This window comes from Prunus mume, linkage group LG7, assembly GCF_029339155.1.
Source record: "Prunus mume cultivar Tortuosa linkage group LG7, ASM2933915v1, whole genome shotgun sequence".
NCBI classification, from domain to species: Eukaryota; Viridiplantae; Streptophyta; class Magnoliopsida; order Rosales; family Rosaceae; genus Prunus; species Prunus mume.
Window position 1 is genome coordinate 6,207,872 of NC_142704.1, and position 22,846 is coordinate 6,230,717.

At 40.3% G+C, this 22,846-nt stretch overlaps 2 protein-coding genes, 1 long non-coding RNA gene and 1 other non-coding gene across 5 annotated transcripts; 1 reads left to right on the forward strand and 3 right to left on the reverse strand.

The window, feature by feature from the left end:
• Window positions 1–142: 142 nt before the first annotated feature.
• Window positions 143–224, forward strand: TRNAS-AGA (transfer RNA serine (anticodon AGA)). Its single transcript has one exon. It is a non-coding gene; the product is annotated as a tRNA-Ser (tRNA).
• Window positions 225–2,116: 1,892 nt separating this feature from the next.
• Window positions 2,117–4,853, reverse strand: LOC103337978 (BTB/POZ and TAZ domain-containing protein 1-like). Its single transcript, XM_008241148.3, has 5 exons — window positions 4,611–4,853; window positions 4,352–4,485; window positions 3,867–4,170; window positions 3,385–3,701; window positions 2,117–2,600 (listed from the first exon to the last, which is right to left on the reverse strand). Exons 1-5 carry the CDS (start codon window positions 4,758–4,760, stop codon window positions 2,423–2,425), a joined length of 1,083 nt encoding a protein of 360 aa, XP_008239370.2. The 5' UTR covers window positions 4,761–4,853; the 3' UTR covers window positions 2,117–2,422.
• An 8,420-nt stretch (window positions 4,854–13,273) lies between these two features.
• Window positions 13,274–15,106, reverse strand: LOC103337977 (uncharacterized). The gene is made up of 2 exons (XR_016128453.1): window positions 14,148–15,106; window positions 13,274–14,030 (listed from the first exon to the last, which is right to left on the reverse strand). It is a non-coding gene; the product is annotated as an uncharacterized LOC103337977 (long non-coding RNA).
• Window positions 15,107–17,808: 2,702 nt separating this feature from the next.
• LOC103337976 (4-coumarate--CoA ligase-like 9) lies at window positions 17,809–21,434 on the reverse strand. 2 transcript variants are annotated; one of them, XM_089042101.1, is made up of 7 exons: window positions 20,154–21,433; window positions 19,293–19,482; window positions 18,967–19,112; window positions 18,779–18,846; window positions 18,268–18,370; window positions 18,000–18,144; window positions 17,809–17,894 (listed from the first exon to the last, which is right to left on the reverse strand). In XM_089042101.1, the coding sequence occupies exons 1-6, from the start codon at window positions 20,667–20,669 to the stop codon at window positions 18,019–18,021; spliced, it is 1,149 nt and encodes a 382-aa protein (XP_088898227.1). In that variant the 5' UTR covers window positions 20,670–21,433; the 3' UTR covers window positions 17,809–17,894; window positions 18,000–18,018. The 2 variants fall into 2 exon arrangements, with proteins under 2 accessions (XP_088898227.1, XP_008239369.2); XM_008241147.3 differs by having other exon boundaries at window positions 17,809–18,144; window positions 20,154–21,434.
• Window positions 21,435–22,846: the final 1,412 nt, after the last annotated feature.

The following is a 22,846-nucleotide window of genomic DNA, read 5'->3' on the forward strand; positions in this document are numbered from 1 at the left end:
TTGAATCTGGCCGCCAATCCTTGCCACGTACATTCCCAGCGATCCCGAACGACATGTCGTTGAACTTGTACTACTAGACTTCGTATTACTACGCGTGCTTATTGAATATAAAGTCCTAAATGTACAAGTAATCCAACGTGTGGTGGACGTGCCGGAGTGGTTATCGGGCATGACTAGAAATCATGTGGGCTTTGCCCGCGCAGGTTCGAATCCTGCCGTCCACGTTTTTGCAGTCCGAAATTAAATCTTTTTTTCTTTTTCCTAGTTGAGAACTTGAGAGTTGAGACCACAACTTGTTATGAATAAATGAGATTGGGCTTTGGCAAAGTAAAAAAAAAAAAGAAAAAAGAAATTGGGCTGAATTTTTGTCTAGGACGCAATCGGGCTTATACGAATGTGGTGATGAGATGTTGACCCAAAAAAAGTGTTTAGATGAATGAGATTTGACAAGGCATATATGCTGATATGATGTTGTTGGCTTTGTATCATGGTCTGGTTAGTCATGATGATGTTTTGCAGATCCCCTCTCATGGCATCTTTGATCACAAAAGTCATGACATGAGAAGGCTTTTGAGAATGGTGCTTGCAAATGGAAGTATACATCATCAAGTTTTCCAACCAGAGGTGGCCTTGAGAAGATTCCCTGTATGCTTTTGTTGCATAAGTGCTTATCTCAGCTTTTTTGTCCACTAAGTTTTGTTTGCCCTTTCTTCTAGCATCCCCCCTTACCATGATTTTCCAATTGACTCAGATGCTAACTAGAAAGTGGTACACAAAACATTAATGTCAGACAAGGCAATAGGAAGGAACATAATATCATTATGTGTTTGGTAATAAGAGTAATGCTAGGGAGCTCATCAAACGGTTGATCTCATTTCTATTCGAGAGGTGGTCCACGAGGCGGAATATAAACATAATTACCCTAGCATTTTTCATGGTAATCATGAAGTCAGTAAGTGAGGGCTGCTGTTGGTGTCTGTGTCTGGACTAAAAATATCTTTAGAAAGGCAGCATCAACAATGAGACCAAAGAAAGATCGAATCTATAATTACATCTTTATTCTTTTCAGTCTGTTCAGCATTAGAGTCCTAGTTTGCATTTTGCAATGAAGAAAGGGACCAAAACGCTGTCGGCTTGCACTAACTTCCACCAATTGTGCCCTCGTATTGACCTCTCACCGCTACCAAATTGACCAGTCAATATTACTTGGGAATGATTCTTCCCTTACTGAGCTACCAAGACTAAAAATTTCACAAGATAGTAGCTTATAGTCAAATGGAAAACAAGAGAGGCATAAAGATCTTTGTAAGCACGCAAATAGTATTTCTAAGGTTATTTTTGGTTATGCCATGACTTTTACTACTTTACCGATAAGATTTTCTGAGACCTCATAACATCTTATGATTGACAGAAACTTACATGTAACGAGGTGTATACGTTTGAATACGACACGTTATGTGGCAAATTATTATATTTGTACAAGGGTTTCATCAGGCTTGTGCGGTGTTATACGTGAAAACAACTGTTAGCATTTAAATGATTAAAAAAATTAATGAGGGTTTATTAGGATTTCGGATATATATCATGTTGACATAGAGAAATCCAACTTTGGACCCTTTACCACTTCGTTTAGGACGTTTTGTATAATTAATTTACTCAAATTAATTATTCTGATAATGAGTAGAACCTTGAACTAATCTAGAAGTACATGTGCATTAAAAGGATCAAAATATTAATATTTTCTTGTTGAGTATCAGTTTTTATAATATTTTCAAACTTTCATGATGTGTACTCGAAGGAGGCTCAAGTTTGATGAGGGAGAGCTTCAACATACACCGGGCGGCTTAGCAGTGGTTGAGGCTTCAACATCAGTATTGTTAATGTTATGCACGTTTTTAAGGATGGGCAAAGAAAACATTTGCAAGTTACATATTTTTTAAAGAATAAAGTGTGGAAAAATGTTTGATGTAGTATAAGTTTTCGTATTTTTTAAGCAACACACTAACGTAACAATTTAAGTATTCGGATAACGCAGAACACGATATCAATTTTCTTTTCACAAATCGGTTTACGGATAACGTTTTTAATCACTTGAATTATAAGTACGAGATTAAACTAAATCAAATGAAAATGTATTGATATTCTAAATCACCAAATCACATGAGAAATCATATGTTTAAATATAAATATGAAACCAAACAGGACATGATAATACCCCCCCGATTTGGTAACAAAGCAAACTATGTTAACCCAAATTTCAACTAGGGTTAACCTTCTATCCTCCCTCAAGGAAGAAGCACAACTCTCACTTCAATATACAATACACAAATTTTTGACATCTGGGGGAAAATGGACATTGTGGTAACAATAAAAAAAGCATACCACTAATTTGCCGCAGACCTAATTAACGACGACTAATTAATCACAATCTGAAGGTTCTAATCCCATGGCTGCATCTGGTTTCTCCTAATTCCTCCTCTCTCTTCCTCTTGGGCAGGGACAAGGAAGATATTGTTTTGGCTGACACCACCTTCCTCACAAGCAGTTTCCATCTTGCATCATCTTTCTTTTTCTCTTGCAGCATTTTCAACTTGAATTGCCTGTCGCATTCCCAAAACGACGCCATATTAATAAATATCAATGCTAGCTGCTAAATAAATTGGATACTGATAAATGACAAATGGACTAGTTGCACAAGGAAAAGGACAATTAGCTGAGCTTGATGCCCCACCCATCCATGATATTTTATTTGCCAGTTGTTTTTTATGAACCAAAATAAGCGAAGGGATTGAGGGATCCTCATTTGTTTGGCTTTATTAGCCACCTTATGTCTCCTTCCTCCCTATTAAATCATGATACGCACAAGCTGTCACACTGGTACCTTCTCTACCAGAATTAAGGGAACAGCATCTAATTACGCCTAAGTATACTCTTAGGTTAAAAGATCTAGTACGCATTTATCAAAAGCCGACAACAACCAACGCAAACATTTAAAAGACGTGTGGTCGAAATTTACAGTTTGACAAAAGAACATTAACCGCAATATAACTTCGGGTTGTCATGAGTTAGGTTCCACCACCACCAACCCAAAGATGCCTCTATCGTTGAAGTTGGTTTCCTTCATATAGACTAGTCAATTCCTTCCTAGTCCTATTATGAGATTCCAAACCAGAAAAGGCCAAACCCTCTTGAGATTTTTCTAAATTGGTTTAATTTCAGGTGGCATACCAAAACATTTATACAAATAAGATATGCAAAGAAAACCCATTACTTATTTTAGCTGATAGAATCTTTTGGCATCCTACCAACAACTCCTCCTTTTTTCTTGGTTATTCATTAAACTATAATTAGCATTAATTTGACCATCGTTAATTATATGTTTACCTGCAAAGAGGAACTCTGCAAGAGTCGGGTTCGTCACACATTGACGAATGAAGCCTAAGAAGCTGCCACATGCGCTTGCAACGCAAGCACCCTCCATTCACCCTCCTTTTACAGGTGGCGAAGTGCTGGATCAACAGCTGCAGCCCTTGACACGTGGAGAACTTGCTGCATGGGCCCCTCTTGTTACCTGGCTCCATATCGTAAGGCCCAACACTCGTGCACCCTTCCTTGCATATGTGCTCCAAGCACTCCATGGCCTCACTCAGCTGCAGATACAACCTTTGCTCCTCCCTCAGCTTCCTTGTCTTCTTCTTCCTCTGCTCACAAAAAGGGAAAATTAATTTTTGGTCCTTACAATATCAAATTGGGGTCAAAATATAATTAAAAATTCCAAGTAGATGTACATCAACAGATCAACATCATGCGTGACATTCTAAAATTTGTCTTACGAAATGAAATAAATAAACATCGTATTAACTTACCGACGCGGTTTCGTCGATGAATTGTAAGATGTCGAGTTCGAGCCAAGGGTCATGATCTTGGAGGAATTTCCAGCCTTCAGTATTCTCGACAGCCTTGAAGTGATTAGCGACCAACTTCAAGCACTTGAGGTAGAGATCCGCTGCGTCGCACATCTTGGCAAGTTGGAGCACATCCACAACGTTTTCGATGGTCAAACGTTGGCCCAGCTCCTTGATGCATCTGTGCTTCAGCTGTGGGACCAGGTACACGTGGGACAGCGCGAGTAGATGGATCCCGTACTTCTCCATATGCTCTTCCGTGCACCTGCATCAGGGGGTATTGTCGTCAATTCACTAATAATCATATTAAACGTTCCTCCAATTTTGGAAATTAATAATTAAATTAAAATATGTCGGAAACGGACGGTCATGATGAAATGGACGGTGCAGAAAATTGATAAGAGTAAGAACGTGCTAATTAGGAAAAGCGGGTGACGGCAACGAACCTTGAGGAGTAGAGGAAGCGAACGAAGGCCAATACGGCGTCGTATGGGACGCCGGTGATCGGAATGACTCGCTCGGAGCTCCGGTGCTTACGTGGCCGATCAATAATGTTTTCCAGCACCGGCGACACTGAGGCCTTCAAAATTCAAAAAGGAAAATTCAGATCTCTTTTCAAAAATAAAAGAAAGTTAACTAATGTTTTTGAGTTACGAAAGGGAAATGAAATGAGGAGAGGTGTTTGGTTGGTGGAACAGTACGTACCAGAATGCTAGAGTGCGCCGGGATCCGCAGGGCGTCGCAGGTGACGATGTGGACATCGGGTTCGGGTAGGTCTCGTGGGTCGGATTTGGCGCCGGGTAGTCCGTACAGGTCATCGGAAATGTTGATGGCTACGGTGGGATTAGTTTCCATTTCTATAGAGAGAGAGAGAGTCAGAGAGGCAAAGACAGAGATATTATGAGTAGAAAGAAAGGAGTCTTTTTGCGAGTCTCTGTTTGTGAGAAGATGAAAATGTTTGAGGGTCTCCCCTGACTTTATAGAGAATTTGAGATTTTTTTTAATATTATTTTTTGTTGTTGTGGGGTTCGGCCCGGTGTGGTTCCGATAATGAAACGCAAAAGAACAAATATAAAACAACCAAGGGTGACTGATGTTTGTCCACCTCAGTCTCACGCGCCATTTAAGAGCCACATTTATACAAACATTTTGTTGGCTCTTCCTCTTGTTGTGATTATAAATTGAAAAAAAGAAAATATATGTTACCAAAAGAGTAGACATGGTACTATAGATTTTGATAATAATTTAATTAAAATCGTGACGAGGCACCAAACGAGATAGAAGAAATTTACGATAATGAAATTCGAGGTCTTACCGAATTGGAAAACCTCATAGTGAAGTTGATTATGGCCGGCGTGGTTTACTTCAGTTGCCAATATCAATTTTTCCAAAATTAAATCAGTCTGAATCGAGAATGATTATTGATTTTCATTTGGCGATTTGAGGGCTAGAATGGCCGAACAAGGCTGTACCCAATCCTAATTGCTCATTTTAAAAATGAATATAGAAAAAATATTGTTTTCCTATACACTCTGATCTTGTTTGGTTCACTTTGAGAAATCACTTAGTTATTTCAAGATATGAAATGGAAGATTCATTTTTCACGTTTAGTAATGCCATGAAAGATATGCATTGAATGTTGGCTCATTTTCCATTTCTATGCTTATATATTTCTTTACATTTTTACCTTGACTTTTACCTTAATTTGTATTATTACTTGGTTAACGGAAATGTCCAAAGTAAATTGTGCGTGTGGGAAGCATCCATCATTTGCTAGCTAAGAACAATATTTCCATCTCTACCCCTGCCAACTTGGGAACTTGCTTTTTTTTTTTTTTAGTGATTATCCAAGATTATATGGATAATATTTTCGATCTGACGTGCAAGGTTTAGCCCACAATACCCACTTGGCATTATACAAACAAACCCAATAGGGCCGGACTTAAAAAATGAAGGCCAAATTATAATAAGCGGCCTTTCGCCTTAGGGGCAGGTTGACTCAATCCGACGTGTAAGAACTCGTGCTCATCCTTTCCATCTCGCCTGCTCCAATCACAAACTAATATCCACGTATACTTACACGTGTCAACAGCCCATCTTCACTACAAAAATAAATAAATCAAGATATTAGTTTAATTAAGTCGAGTGCAAAATCAGGCGTCAATTAGCGCCGCACTTGGGCCCACTAAAACGACTGGTTTTATTTCCTCACACGTGTCCAGGAAGTCGGCGATCACCGCTTGCGTTTAGAGCAGACGACACGTTTTCGAGTGCCAGTGAGGTAGGTACTGGCGTGCTAACTGTCGCTTTTAGGCAAACAAAACTATTTTTGTTTTATATTTCTCAAATACCTGAGCTGACCTAATGAGATACGAAACTTAAATGTGGTCTGTTGCAGTGGTGTCTTTCTCAGAAGTCAGAAGAGAATAATGCAAACCTCTGCATAACTAAGCATGTCATTAACAAGTATTTATGGCATGCACCTAAAGACAAATTAAAAATGATAATGATTTCCTACTTCGAATTAGGACAGCTACTAAACTTATGTTTCTAACCGGAAAATAATGATGTCTTACAAATCCAACCCACCGAAATTACGACACTTTGTACGTTTTATCTCAAAGTGTGCTTGTGTCCATGCATGAAAATTATAATGCACCAAAGCAAGGTTTATAGATATATTGTTGCCATCCATCCCGGGAACGTGTATGTTCTTGTAACGTAGCAATTGTGTGGGAAAATGGATTATAGAATTACAAGAAAGTGGATTATTTTTCTTTAGACCTGTTAGTACGAAATATATATTGGTATTTCCTATAACTTAATATAGGTTTGGAAGTCATTTAGCTGTAGGATTGAAGTACTACTTGTTTGACAAGAGTGCTAGCCCTGCCCTACTAAAGTTGGATTGCCTCTTGTCGTGAATACTCCTGCTAGGTGTAAGTTATGCTCACTTATTTGGTCAACTGCTTCTCTCTTTTAATTGCAATCGAACAATTTCTCTAATCAAGTATTTTGTTTTTATTATTTTCTTTTTCCTATTTGGCCTTTTCCTGTAGATACGATCACACGAACTAGACTTACCCAAGTTCCACCCTAGCCATATACTGTTTGAGGCAAGGCCCAAGGGGGAGGGGCTATCTCCTTATGAATCTTCTTCTTTCACGGTGTTGGTTATACTGAAGTATATGGGCCCTACCCTACCCATGTTCTTAAAATAAACACATCTGCCGAGAATTAGAATCTACCATGCGGGGCATTCTGGTTAGATCAGGATCATTATGGGATGCTAGATCTAATAGAGATCAATTCAGCTCGTCAGGACTCTTTCAATTGGAGTTCTAATTGAAAGAAGTGGCTCATGACTACTGATCAACCCCTTGCAGGTTCTGGAAATTTTAAAATCTTAGTGTCTTTTACATGTATGATTGAATTTTAAACTATGGTTCTGTTTGTTGTAGAACAATCAGTATAAACCCAAAATAACAGAACAAAAAACCAACGAATATATTTTATATAAATATAATTGAATCAATACAACAGTAATATAGATTGTAGAATACTGACTTGAATTGTAGATAGAGTCCTGCAGATTTGCAGTGTCATTTAGACAGTATTTCTAAACTATCTTAAATCTAAGCCTAAGCACATTGGCTTTGATTTTTGGCGAACAGTGGTATGAATTCTCTCATGAAGTGTTAAAATGTGAGAATGATAATGCAGTTCAAAAAAGGTGTTTTTCTGGTTTGATCGTATTGTCAATATATAGAGGTCTGACACCTCTTCATCCAACAGTTATGTTAACTGTTTAATTAATTCGAATTTCAGATTTTGGTTTTATCTGAAAAAACCGAATTTTCAATTAATAAAAGTAAATTATTAATTAAATCAACATAGCCCCAAGGCCCAAGGCCCATCTTTTGACAATTAATTATATATATATTTATATATATATATAATCCAAGCTCAAACCATTTTGAGGCCCAAGTTTGCCTCCACTAGGCCCATACTATATTTAGTATTTCTTATGTGTTGGTGCATATAAACCATGGAAGAAAACTACTCTCTTCCAATGTGGGACTAAATGCAAGTGTATTTTCCTATACAAACTCTAACAATACCCCACATTTGTATAGGAAAATTATAATGTGCGTATTTGAGAGAAAACTTAGATATGACACACATCAGGAAAGGTGTCTTTTGGACTTAAACCTACCATAGTGAATACTTATCGGATTTACTAGGTGACGCAGTGAATATAAAATCTTGAACTGTTCACCTATTGTAGTAAACCGAGACAACAAGTATCACATATGTTACATCTTAACATACAACTTATTCATACGTTTGTGTTCATTTTGGTCCTGAACAAATCCTGGATTCATAGGAGTTTTAGAGAATTTAGTCATCTCATTCTCATAAATGCGACCCCACATTTGCTCTATTCCTCTTGATTTCAAGAAATCAACATCATTAAACTTTCGTACCCTAATAGACTTCTTGTAGACAACGCACTTCTTTCCATCATAGGAATGAGATCTAAGTGTGTTAGCTCTTTTGAATTATGCCTAACCAGTTTGCCTATTGAACCTAGACCATGGGATCTCCAATTAGCTAGGTTAGGTTTCTGTTAGGCCGATTCATTTATTGAATTGGCTTCAATCCCATTCCCCTCGATGTTAATTTGATTTGCTCTCTTGACAAGCCTTTTGTAAGTGGATCCGCAAGATTTTGTCTTGACTTTATATAGTCAATAGAAATTATTCCATTTGAGAGCAACTGCTTGATTGTATTATGCCTTCGTCTAATATGTCTAGACTTTCCATTGTATACATTATTTTTGGCTCTTGCTTGAGCAGCCATACAATCACAATGTATACAAACAGCCGTCACAGGCTTAGGCCAAATAGGAATATCCTCCAAAAAATTTCTTAGCCACTCGGCTTCTTCACCAGCTTTATCTAAAGCTACAAATTCCGATTCCATTGTTGATCGGGCTATGCAAGTTTGTTTACTAGATTTCCAAGATATGGATGCTCCTCCTAGTGTAAAAACATATCCACTAGTGGAATTTGTTTCTAAATCATTAGAAATCCAATTGGCATCACTATATCCTTCTAGTACTGGAGGATATTTGGTATAGTGTAATCCATACTCCAAAGTGTAATTCAAATATCTCAAAACTCTAATCAATGCTTCCCAATGATCATGTCCTGGATTACTTGTATACCTACTAAGTCTACTCATAGAATAGGCTACATCAGGTCTTGTACAATTCATAATGTACATAAGACTTCCTATGATTTGTGAATATTTCTTTTGTGAAATAGATTCACCTTCATTCTTCTTTAATTTTCAACTTGCATTAAAAGGTGTTACAACATGATTACTTCCAAAATGACCAAACTTTCTAAGAACAGTTTCTACATAATGGGACTGTGTTAATATATAACCATCTGAATTTCTTTTAACTCTAATTCCAAGAATTACATCAGCAAGACCTAAGTCTTTCATGTCAAAACTGGAGTTTAACATTTTCTTGGTAGAGTTAATTATGTCCTTGTTAGTCCTAATATAGCCGCGGGGATGTACCCTTTAAATAGGTATACTCTGTAAATAGAATATTTTAAACGTATAGCCGGTCGGCTATACCCTTAAAATATATACGAATGGTTAAAGTGTATAGCCGTGCGACGATACTCTATAAATAGAATATTTTAAATGTACAGCCATCTGGTTGTACCCTTTAAATATATACACGAATATTTACAGATAGCCGAACGGCTATACCCTATTAAATAGAATATTTTAACGGTATAGCCGCGAATATTTTAACGGTATATACTCTATAAATAGAATATTTTAAAGGTATAGCCGCACGGCTGTACTGTATAAAAGCTGCTATACCCTTTTATGAATATTTAAACAGTATAGCCGGACGACGATACTCTATAAATATATACGAATTGTTTGAGAAATATTTCCCTTCGAGACTAGTTTTCTTCCGTTCTGTTTTTTCCTTTCTCTTGTTTACAAAACGTTTGCTGGCACTTGTTAATCTACACATTCCAGACTAGTTGTCTTAATCATCAATGACAATTTCAGCTTTCTCTCTCTCTCTCAATCTCTCTATAGATGTAATTTTAGAACAAAAATTTTGGGAAAGAAAAATTATATTTAGAAAGACTAAGTACAGAAAAATCATATGCTTTTGGTTTTGGATCCATACATGAAGCAACAACTCTAGTGAAAAGAGAAATTTTTTGGGAAAGGAGATTAAGATATATGAGTATGGATATCTGTTACACCACAAGTAATATTCAGCAAGTAATGTAGGAACACTTACAGATCAAATATGGCTTTAAATATTGGCCAAAGTCTTTGGATTGCATCTGCCACAACTTCTGCATGATTAACATATCTGGAATTGATATTTACTAGCATGTTTAGAACATCTCAACAAAATAAAATGAAATTGATCATACCCGTCTGAAGCAGTTGAGGATGTTCAGGTAGTTTTAGAAGCCTATCCATAACTACTATAAAGGACAACAGTAAAATTCGAATGGATGTAGAAAAGAAATTTGGACAACATCATACCTTGGGCATTACTTCAGCTGCGACTGCTGAACATAACTTGATATAGCCCGGATGCCCCACGGCTAAAGAGAATATTTTAAAAGTATAGTGGTGTGGTTAGAATCTATAAAATTGGGATATACCAAATCATGATCTCACTGCAAAACAAGGTTGTTCCCAATAATCAATGAGTGTGAGACAACCACAAGAACAGATAGATAAACTTTCCTACCAAAGTAGTTAACACATCCACCAAGATGAAAACATGATAAAATATTATCCAGCAAGATAAAAAATTTGTGCTAAATGCAGAATCTTGAACAAGGTTTAATAATTGATACAGAATGAGTCCAAGGGAGAAACTGACAGTAAGTTGAAGTAAAAGTATTTGCTAATTTAAGTTTCAGGTTCTGTTTTCAACTAAAATTGATTTTTACATCAACTCAGCAGTAGAATTACTCGAGTCAGGTAGAAACATAAAGCTCACAACCATAAAATGTAAAGGAAAGAAATTAAATAAGTGAGGAATATGGGTATTGCCAAACTCACATTGATCTTCTGTATATATTCTTCACGGTACTGAAGCTTATGACCATGATATCTATCCACGAACAAGAACCTCCGTATGCCGTACTTTCTCAGGTTGTAAGAAATACAAACAAGAGAAATAACTCTCGTGGCTATACTATTTAAATAAAATATTTTACACGTATTGCGGACGGCTATACGTGCCGGCTATACTCTTTATAGAAAGTAGGCATGACTCACACATCTTTCTTATATCAGACAGCTTCTTGTTGTTGTGGCAATAAGCCTAGTGACTGATTCTTTTAACTTCGTCATTTCCAAAAGGACAATGATAAGATGAGAAAGTTTCGAATAAAACAGCATTGCCAGAGCAAAACATTCATATGGCTCACACCTGAATAAAATAAAATGAAATAAGAGGCATAACAACAAGATATTGATCATACATACCTAAAGATATACCCAAATCGATCAATGCGAACTGTTAAATCATGGTAGGCTTGCTATTTAATGTGTCTAGGCCTTGGCTGACAACTTCGTGGTTGTTAACGGCATTAATTCAGTATCATTACCCACATAAGAATTTATATGTACACTTTCCTCTAGAAATGAATTACACACCTGTAAAGGAGTAACAACGGGCAAGCACAAGGCCTCCAAAGCCCTCTTAGCATGGTCAGGTGTGTTGATGCTCTTTTTGGGAGAATTAACTTATGGGTTGGGAACTTGTTAGATTTTTGTGTAATCATGACTGAGCAATCCAGGTTCAGTGGGAGCCATAGGGCATTCCCTAGTCCCCCAAGTTGGCAAGCTAGGAGTTGCGCTAACATTTGGTAGCTGTGTGAGATTCTAGGACTATTTGGTAGCTAGGTACCGAAGTGTTTAGGCAAGGGAGCCGGTCCGGGCTCTATGGAGTGGGCCTTTTTTTTTTTTTTTTTTTTGGGCCTTGGGCCTTTGAAATGTAGTGCTTCACAAAGGAGCAGCTCGTGGGCCTCAGTGTTAGAGCGGTCGTGACCATGCCTTGATTTCGGGAGGCAAAGGGTGGGCCCTTTATGTTTTGGCAGAGTAGCTGGTCTGCTTTTGGGCCTAGGCAAGGCCTTAGGGTCTAGAATTTAGAGAGGCATTCAACACCATGGGCCTTTAGATTAATTTGAAAGGACCTAGGCTAGGTCACGTGGGGATGGCCTGGTCATGGCCTTAGGTGGGTTCCGAAATTATGTGAGTTGGGTCCTTTGTCATGGGCTGGGCCTTTGTTACATGAAGCTAGGGTTTGGCACATGAAGCTAGGGTTTGGAAGAGGTGTGCATGCCTCACAGACATCAGACCTTCTGCCGTTCGGAATAGCAAGGAGGTATTGGCAAGGAGCATTTAGAAGGTGAGGAGGCTTTGTAGCTTCGGTAGGGGTGATCTTGTGAATTTCGGTTCTCAACGAGACCCTTGTCGAACGGCAAGGGTCTTGCTTGAAAAGACGCATGAAGTCCTCCTTGCCGTCGCAGTTTTGCTACATTTATCGTTTGCCCAAGTCTTCATACACATATGCTGAAGGTCCTCACCTTCACCCATCATTCACTATCACCTACTTTCTAAGTTGACCTCCCAAAAAGAGCATCAACAGTTTGGCATGTTTGTGGGAACGACACAAGAAGCTTTTGTCGTTCTTCCCTTCCTCTAGTGCCCTTCGGCACCCTTTCAATCATCATCTTGTAGCTTACCATTTAGCTACATCGCCTTGCGATATGCATGCTTTGTGTTGCCTTCTGCACCCCCGTGCCTAGCTACATCGCCTTGCGACACGCAAGCTTTATGTTGCCTTCTGCACCCTCGTGCCTAGCCACATCGCCTTGCGACATGCAAGCTTTGTGTTGCCTTTGCACCCCCGTGCTTGGCCACATTGACTTGCGACATGCAAGCTTTGTGTCGCCTTTGGCACTCCCATGCCTAGCCACATTGCCTTGCGATATGCAAGCTTTGTGTAGCCTTCGCACCTTCGTGCCCACCACAATGCCTGCAAATGTAAGCTTTGTGTTGACTTCGGCACCCCGCCACAATTAGGCGCGAGCGATGCCTTCGGCACCCCGTCATCATTCAGCTTGAGTGATGCCTTTCGCACCTAATCATCATTCGAAGCAAGCATTGCCTTCGGCACCTCGTCATCATGAGGCCCATGCGATGCCTTCGGTAAACCTCTCTGATATGAGCGATGCCCACGCACATCCTCACCACAAGATAAGATTTCTCTTCTTATATATAAATATTGTGTATGAGCATGTGATATTTAAATAATTCATTGCACAATCCTATTCAACAATATGGTTCATGAATATTGTATATAAATAGAAGCTGTCCAGGCCACTTTGAAGATGCTCCAATGTGGCAATTGCCAAATATTCCAAGTCACCAACAGCATCACTTTGCAGGGCTAAGGAGGCCAACCACCATTTCAATCCAATGGGAAGCCCAAATGACAACTAGCTGAAAGTCTAGAGCAATTTAAATGGCCAAGGCCTCGAAAACCCAGCCTTGCCGAAGGCTTAGCTCCAGGACCTCTATTCTTTTCGGATCAACCCTCACAGTCCAGCATCAAAGCCCAGCTCCCAGCTCCAAGCCTCCCTTACCGATGCAGGCTCAGCTCCTAGCTCCAGGCCCAACTCCAATTCAAAGCTCAAGGCTGCCGAAATTAAAACTCACAAGATTCAGGTTGAAGTGGGTCTCTTGTCGAACGGTACCTCTCGTCCAAAGGCAATCGTAGAAGCCCATGACAACCACGTGACCAGCCTTCCTACCACCCACTTGCCGATGCTAGGATGAGGCCAAGGATGTGCTCACGCACCAAACTCTCCTCGGATCCGTTGCCGAACCTTTAAGAGCTCAGCTCCCAATGAATTCGGGTTATGCAGAAAATACAAATGCCATCACCCAGATGTTGCCGAACCTAGCTTCAAAAATCTAGATCAAAAGGTTGCTTGAGGCGGTGCTCTAGACAAACCCTCCCATGCCGAACCTCTCAGGACCCAGACCCTGCCAAAAATTCAGCACATAAAATAAACATACTGCACTCACAGAGGCCTTGCCGAACGGCAAGACCCGTACAACAACAAATGGGGGACTCACGGAAATAGCCAAAACTAAACCTACCGAACGGTAGGTGCTGGGCAATCGAATGAAGGGCCACGAAAATCACTGTTCCAAATCAAAAAATTGCTGAAGACTCTTCAGCCAGACCTCAAAAACCTCCTCAAAATCAGTTGGCTCAAGATCACGCCCCAAACGAAATTTCTGCAAGAGTGGAAGCTTGTCGAATGCACAGGTTTGCCTCTCAATTTCCTCAGCCCCAAATTCGAGCCCAGCACATAAAATAAACATACTGGACTCACCAAAAGAGCCAAAGAATCTTGCCGAACCACCCTCTCGGACCAACCGTGCCTAGAGGCAATGTTCGTGCTGAAATTATATGCGCAACAACAAACGGTGCAAACCAGGGAAGCACGAAACCTCACCCCTCCACCCGAACGACCAAATTTCAAGAGGACCCGGCTCCTCCTTCAGCTCCAAAAACCTTGTCTTGGCTTCACTCTTCTCGAACAGCAAGCAACGTGCAGAAGCAAATGAAGACTCCCCCTGCCAAGTTGGCCTTGCTCCACCCCTTGCCGATCAGCACCCTTGACTGAACTTGGAAAAATGACCACCGCAACACGGAGGTCGCCCAACGCTCGAACAGTCCTCGTCGCATGGAGAACCCAGCTCCAAGTCACAACCAGCCCTCCCAAGTTTGCACAGGACCCAGCCGTAAGCCAAAACAGTGGTTACTCAAGTACCTAGCCTAGACCCGACACCAAGCCACAATGAGGCCCTTCCTTGCACCCTTGCCGAACGGCAAAGGTCTTGCTGAAGCCTACAGACGCACGAAGTCCTCCTTGCCGATCGGCAGTTCTGCTAGAAAATGGACATGCCTCAAAAAGTTTTTAGGCAACCCTTGCCATTCGGCAAGGGTCTCATTGAGAAAGAAAATTCACAAGATCACCCCCTACCGAAGCTACAAAGCCTCCTCACCGAATGCTCCTTGCCGAATACCTCCTTGCTCTTCCAAATGGCAGAAGGTCTGATGTCTGTGAGGCATGCACACCTCTTCCAAACCCTAGCTTCATGTAACAAAGGCCCAGCCCACGACAAAGGACCCAACTCACATAATTTCTGAACCCATCTAAGGCCACGACCATGCCAGCCCCACGTGACCTAGCCCAGGTCCTTTCGAATTAATCCAAAGGCCCATGGTGCTGAATGCCTCTCTAAATTCTAGACCCTAAGGCCTTGCCTAGGCCCAAAAGCAGACCAGCTACTCTGCCGAAACAAAAAGGGCCCAGCCCCTTGCCTCCTGAAATCAAGGCATGGTTATGACCTGCTCTAACACCTGGAGGCTCACGAGCTGCTCCTTTGCTGAAGCACTACATTTCAAAGGCCCAAGGCCCAAAACAAAACAAAACAAAACCAAACAAAAAAAAAAAATAAAAAAAAGGGCCCAGCTCATAGAGCCCAAACCCGGCTCCCTTGCCAAACACTTCGGTACCCAGCTACTAAATAGTCCTAGAAGCTCACACAGCTTCCAAATGTTAGCGCAACTCCTAGCTTGCCAACTTGGGGGACTAGGGAATGCCTTACGGCTCCCACTGAACTTGGATTGCTCGGTCATGATTACACAAAAATTTAACAAGTTCCCAACCCAAAAGTTACTTCTTGACCGCGAACTTGGGGGACTACCGTTTACACCATAATCAACCGAGCATATCTAGCCTCAAAGCGACTAGCTCCAAAGGCACACATGCCTTCTCCCATGCCGAAGGAAGACACTCTTCCAAGGTGCGGACACTTTAAGCTCCCGACTGCCAAGCTCACAAACTGCCAAACCTAATCTCCATGACACGTGTCACCACTGCAGCGACTTGCAAGAGTCCCACATCAGAATTCTATGAAAACCTCCCACTTTCACCTCCCTATAAATAGGGAATAGTATCCATGAGAAATGAGGACTTCTCTCTACTTAGAAGAGGATCCGGTCTTAGAGCTAGACCCTTGGGCCTTGGACTCTCTCTTTTCGATCCCTAGCCTGGACATCTCACTTGTCATCTTTATATTTAGGGTCTAACCTCATGTACAAATGTAATCATACATTATCATAATGAGAACATCATTCTCCGTGGACGTAGCCCATTCATTAAGGGTGAATCACGTATATCTTGTCTTTTTTACATTTATCGCTTGCCCAAGTCTTCACACACATATGCTGAAGGTCCTCACCTTCACCCATCATTCATTATCACCTACTTTCTAAGTTGACCTCCCAAAAAGAGCATCAACAAGGTGGAAGTTCAATAATGACCTTGCTGCAGAAGAGAGTTCAGTAGATGTTCAAATCATCAACAACATGGTACTAGATTGATCACGCAACGTCAAAAGATGCAGAAGATATAGTTTACCTTAAGGCTTCAACTAGATGTAACGAGTCCTCAGCTGAACCATCCATGACATATGAAGTACTAAAAATACATTACCTATCCGAAGTGCTTGAGGATGTTGAGATAGTTTTAGAAGCCTATCCATAACCTGTTCACATTAAAAATAAAAATAAAAACTCCAAAAAAGTGAGTATTATTAGATTATACCTTGGGAATTACTTCATTCTCAACTACATATATCTTCTTTGAAAAGGATCACTCCTCCAAAGAAGATATATCAATCCTTGAATATTTCAGACAGTGCTATTCAAGCTTGAACATTACTAGTATTAAAGAACTAGCTCAAGCTTTGGCCTCTCATTCTCCTTATGAAGTTCCAATATCTACCATTAAGATCAGACATCTACATTGCTAGATGCTAGGTTAGTTCTAAGTTTTTACTATTGATCTACCCCTTGCAGGTATACCATTTAAATAAAATATTTTATTTATTTAAATGGTATGGCCAGACGGCTATACCCTATAAATAGAATATTTAAACATATGGCCGCACGGCTATACTCTATAAATAGAATATTTTAACACTATTGCCGAACGGCTATACGCTTGAAGTAGAAAATTTTAAGGTATAGCCGAAGGGCTGTACTATATAAATAGAATATTTTAACAGCATAGCCGGACGGCTAACTACTTTAACTGTATAGATATTTTTAAAGTTTAGCCGATCGGCTATACTTTATAAATAGAACATGTTAACAGTATAGCCGCTCGGCTATACGTGTGGAATATAAATTTTTAAAGTATAGCCATTCGGCTATACCCTTAAAAGTATATGAATATTTTAAAGTATAGCCGCACGGCTGTACTATTTAAATTAGAAACAGTCAAGCCTCTACGCATCTTTCTTGTAGTTGTGACAGATTAGTGCAATAGAAGAATGTCCAAATGGAATGCAATGTTTTATTTCATTGCTTCTTCCATTAAGTTGAAGTTCAGTTGTAGGACAATTATTAACCATTTTCCAGAAACAAATCTGTATTATATAACAAGCTAAACTATTATTTATCATGAGAACAACAATGGTAACAAGTCTGTGGTAGTACGTATATTACATTGAGAATACAACATGAGCAAAAACACTTACTAGGGAAACAAGTGACTCAAGTGTTCAGCCAATTTATAAACAGATATGGCGCAAACAAGAAAATGCGTATGCGTTGTGGAGGTACAGTGCATCAAGGATCAAGCACAAAAGGGTCTTGATTGAATGATGAATTTCAAACTCTCTCACAGATAGATATACAGTAAACATAAATAATGTGGACACAAAACAAAAACAAATAATGTGTGGAAAGGTTGTGCTTCAGCCGGCCAGATTTCAATTAGGCTCAAACGTAGGTTTATCTTACAAAAAGCTTTACACGATCGAATTCTGATTAGAAACATAACAACTGTGACTTCCAAGATCGATTGCATTTATATACGTGCTAAAACAAGTTGATATGTTGAATTGGAATGCAATGCTCAGCAAGCTTACATTTGTTTGAAGAAGTAAATCATAATTTAGATGAACGGCTAGATAGAGCATGACTAATGAGCTCCCTCCTCAAGATCTTTCCTGCTGGAGATTTTGGAATGGAGTTGATAAATGATACGCGTCGAATCTTCTTGTAGGGTGCAACCTGCAATAACAAACCAACTTCAATATGATGGCCTGTAACATACAACTTCAAGAGAACTGGAAGTATGGATGTTAATTATGAAAAGAATCAATTGGATTTTTTTACAAGTATTCAGAAGCATACTTGTTTTGCAACAAAATCCATAACTGCAGCCTCAGTGATATTGCTTCCAGGCTTTCTAAATACATAGGCCATGGGAATCTGCCCTGCTTCTTCATCAGGATACCTGCTTCAGAAACGCCAAGAGGCAGAAATCAGAACTAGTATACATTGAGGAGGTAAACAGATACATGAAATATACTGGAACATTCTTTCAGAAACTATGATCTTCTACCATGTAACCACGACACTAACTATGCCAGAAAGTGGAGGCAAAAGACCAAATTTCTCATAAAGGCAAACTTATCGGCAAAATATCCGTTAAAATTTTCTTCAGCGATCTCATAAGTCCTTGAATTTCTTTTGTTTTTTGTTTTTCTATGGACCAGTTTCTTTTCCCAGCTAAATACTTCTAAAAAATTTCAAAAGTGACAAATAAGAGATTAAAGTCGTCAATTGATAGATTGATGCCATAAGAGCATGGAAAGAAACTAGCTTTTCACAAGCAAAGAATGTCGTAGTACTAGATACATACGGAATCACAGCGGCATCGGCAATGTCGGGATGGGATTGAAGTATAGGTTCCAACTCAGCTGGGGGTACCTGCAATTTGTTCCAGACATGGAGAGACCAAACAACACATTATACAAATGGACTGATCAAATACTCATGCAACCATCTTTGTTACGAGTTTGACTCTCAAAGGATCTCTCTTGCAATCACCTGATAGGCCTTGTACTTGATCAATTCCTTTAACCTGTCAACGATGTAGAGGAACCCCTCATCATCAAAGAAACAAAGATCACCCGTCTTCAACCACCCGGCTGAGTCCAAGGTCTCAGCAGTTGCCTTGTCATCTCCTACATAACCTGTAAGTCAATGGTTTTACAAAGATCAATTAGATTAGGTATTGGTGGTCACGACTTATGGCTAGAACTTGTTCCTATATTAACTGATATATAAGAAAAGGCACCGAAAACTTATAAATTATCTTAAGATAAACTATTTCTGCAATATAGTACACTTGTGACATGACAAAGTCTCATTACCTTTCATGACTGTTGGACCTCGCAGCCACAGCTCGCCCCTCTGGCCAGGAGGTAAGGCCTCTCCGGTTTCGGGGTCAACAATCTGGGCTTCCATATTTTCGGCTAAGCGGCCCACAGAAGCATACCGTTTTGACTCTTCAGAGTCTATCATCCTCGTACCCGCTGCCCCAGTTTCGGTCAAACCGTATCCCTGAACAAACCATAATATTAATCAAGCATTTGACAATTAGCAAGACTAGAGTTTGGCATATCACACATGTGATACCATATGCACAACAGAATTATGCAAGTAACGTAACCAGTCATCATCACTATTCTATTCCTGTTGGGATATGGCACAGAACAGAAGCAACCCACATTTTTGTATTAATTGGTCATTGACTCTTTGCTTCAAAACTGAAAAGTCATTCAAATGAATCACAAATATTGAAAAGTCTGTTCACATGTTTCAAACCCACAAAAGCAACCAACCCACATTGGCCTTCATACATTCACAGCTGAAAAGTCTCCTAAATTAATCAAAACTGTACGATTAGATATGTCAACCTTAATTAATCACAAATGCCTTAAATCAACCACAGTACATACAGGTATTATTATACGGGAAAAATATGTATTTTTAAACACACATAGGGTACTTGCATTTTATTTTAATTATACGTGTATTTTATGTGTATTATTAATTATAAACGTATTATTCACTTACCAGTAATATAAGTTGAAAAAATAAATAAATTGTGGGACCAAAATATCAAAAGCCCAATGTTTTAACCGAATTAATTAGTAACTAACAATAAAATCAACCGCCTAAAATTAAACTGCCGTATGTAATTCCGACAACGGATAATTTAATTTTCTGACCTGCACAATTTCCACATTGGGAAATCTCTCAGTGAATCTCTCAGCAACCTCCTTCCCCAGAGGCGCGCCGCCACATCCGAGAAGCCGAAGCGAGCTGAGATCGTATTTCTGAGCCAGCTCGGACTTCGCCAGAGCCACGATCAACGGCGGAGACACCGGCATGTAGCTGACCTTGTACCTCTCCACGGCCCTCAGCATCGCTTCCAAATCGAACCTCTCCATCAAAACCAAGGTCTCACCCATCGCCACCGCCCGAACCAGCATGAAGAACCCGAAGACGTGGAACAGAGGCAGCGTGAACAACGAGACGACTTGCTCTTCGAGTAGGGTAGGGTCGGGTTCGCGCCGCAGCACGTGGAGCCCGGCTAGTAGGCCGATGAAGTTGCGGTGAGTCAAGAGAACACCTTTGACTCGTCCGGTGGTGCCGGACGAGAAGAGAATCGCCGCCAAGTCGGTTTGTCTGACCTCGACTCCGAAGTCGGATCGGGTGTCGGATGATCCGACCCGATTGAGCATGGACAGGAACTCGGGTGAGTCCAGGAGGATTATGGTGCGGAGCTCATCCTTAGGGAGCTTGTGAGCGGTTGCTGATGTGGCGAAAGCGATGGCGGGTCGGGTGAGTCGGACCTGGTAGGCGATCTCGGACTCGGACCCGATTGGATTAGCGGGCGAAACGACGACGCCTAAGGCGAGGAGGGAGAAATAGAGCACGGGGATGTGGATGGAAGTAGGCGAGAGAATGAACGCCACGTGGCCTTTGGAGAGAGCGGGGGCAAAGGACTGGAGGGAGAGAGTGAGGGAGTGGACTTGGCCGATGAAGTTCTCGTACGAGACATGGCGGCCGGAGGCGGCGTCGATGAGGACCGTTGTGGTGGGCGCTGCCGCAGAGGATTGGAGGAGGAGAGAGCGAAATGGGTGATGGAGAGGGGTTGGGAGAGAGGCGGAAGTGGGACCGGAGGTCGGAGAGTGTGGAAGGTCTTGGTTTGTGGACAGTAGCCGCTCTTGGGATCGATCCAACGGCTGGGATTTGTTTCCTCCGCCATGGTTGATTAGAATTGGAGCTAAGCTAGCTCTTCAGAAGCTTTATATATATATAATATAAAATATAACTGCGACTCTGTGAGTGTGGCCAAGACATGTGTGGCCAAGACGTGCTCATTGTCATTGATTATAAGACGCAGACAAACAAGAACTGAAAGAGGAGAGAGTAATTTATTATTACTATACACGTGTTTGACTTGGCTTTTTCTAGCTTGGGGAAGGAAAGGAAATATATCATTGTGGAGAGATGTAGAATGGAGGAAACGTGGCTTTAATGCGGATGTTGTAAGTGAGGGATATTTTGCCTTTCTTTGCATCTGCCAAACTGGGCACCAAGCATGTGGTATTGGGAGGTTTTTACTTTAATCACCATGCTGTATATAGTGGTAAGTTGTTTGTGTAAATAATTTCGCAGGGGAATATTCGCTTTTAGATCTTCAACTTTTGATCTTCATTATCTCTCTTCCTCGTTTCTGTAAAAAAGACTGGAATAAATAGACCACATTCGGAGTGTTACAAAGACCCTCCGATGCCTAAGTTAGTTCGAGTGTTTGTAGGAAAACAATAGCTAAGCAAAGGGTACGGAGTTGTATGTATGGTGTGAACCGGGAGGCGGAGCCGTGTGGAGAAAATATGGAGAGTGGAGAGGGGAGAGAGAGCTTCGGGTATTTTTCTCGGATTTTGGAGTAGGTTTTGATGTATTTTAAATGATGAATGAGGTCGTCTATTTATAGGAGCCTCGGGGCTAGGGTTTCGTAAATATGAATATGATGAGTTTATTCTCTAAGAAATTTGGACAACATCATACCTTGGGCATTACTTCAGCTGCGACTGCTGAAACATAACTTGATATAGCCTGGATGCCTCTTGGCTAAATAGAATATTTTAAAAGTATAGCGGTGCGGTTGGACTCTATAAAATTGGGATATACAAAATTATGATCTCACTGCTGTGTTAGCTATAATAAATAATGGAAACAAGTTTTAAACATAGTTCCCCAAAGTCAACTTTTTGGGTGTGTTTATAAATGGGTTTTGGGTGTGTGTAATGATGGGTTTTGGGTGTGTTTATATGTTTAAATAGTGCATATGAGTGCCCTAATAAATAATGGAAACAAGACAATGAGTGTGAGACAACCCCAAGAATAGATACATAAACTTTCCTACCAAAGTAGTTAACACATCCACTAGGAAGAAAAATTTTGTGCTAAATGCAGAATCTTGAACAAGGTTTGATAATTGATACATAATGAGTCAAAGCGAGAAACTGACAGTAACTTGTAGTAAAAGTATTTGTTAATTTAAGTTTCAGGTTCTGTTTTCAACTAAAATTGATATTTACATCAACTCAACAGTAGAATTACTCGAGTCAGGTAGAAACATAAAGCTCACAATCATAAAATGAAAAGGAAAGAAATTAAATAAGGGAGCTATGGGTATTGCCAAACTCACATTGATCTGTTGTATATATTCATCACGGTACTGAAGCTTATGACCTTGACACCTATCCACGAACAAGAACCTCCGTATGTCAAACAAGACAAATGCCAGCCACGGGAGAATACAGTATAGCCGCGCGGCTATAATCTATAAATAGAATATGTTAATAGTATAGCCGGGTGGCGATACCCTTTAAATAGAATATTTAAAATT

Excerpts from the sequence above, each read along its gene's own strand:
- LOC103337978 (XM_008241148.3), bottom strand. The coding sequence starts at position 4,760 with ATGGAAACTAATCCCACCGTAGCCATCAACATTTCCGATGACCTGTAC. Across the intron at positions 4,171-4,351 it reads CGCTTCCTCTACTCCTCAAG|GTGCACGGAAGAGCATATGG; the intron begins GTTCGTTGCCGT and ends CCCCTGATGCAG. Across the intron at positions 2,601-3,384 it reads TGCAGAGTTCCTCTTTGCAG|GCAATTCAAGTTGAAAATGC; the intron begins GTAAACATATAA and ends GGAATGCGACAG.
- LOC103337976 (XM_008241147.3), bottom strand. The coding sequence starts at position 20,669 with ATGCTCAATCGGGTCGGATCATCCGACACCCGATCCGACTTCGGAGTC. Across the intron at positions 18,847-18,966 it reads TCAAGTACAAGGCCTATCAG|GTACCCCCAGCTGAGTTGGA; the intron begins GTGATTGCAAGA and ends AACAAATTGCAG. Across the intron at positions 18,145-18,267 it reads TGGATTTTGTTGCAAAACAA|GTTGCACCCTACAAGAAGAT; the intron begins GTATGCTTCTGA and ends TTGTTATTGCAG.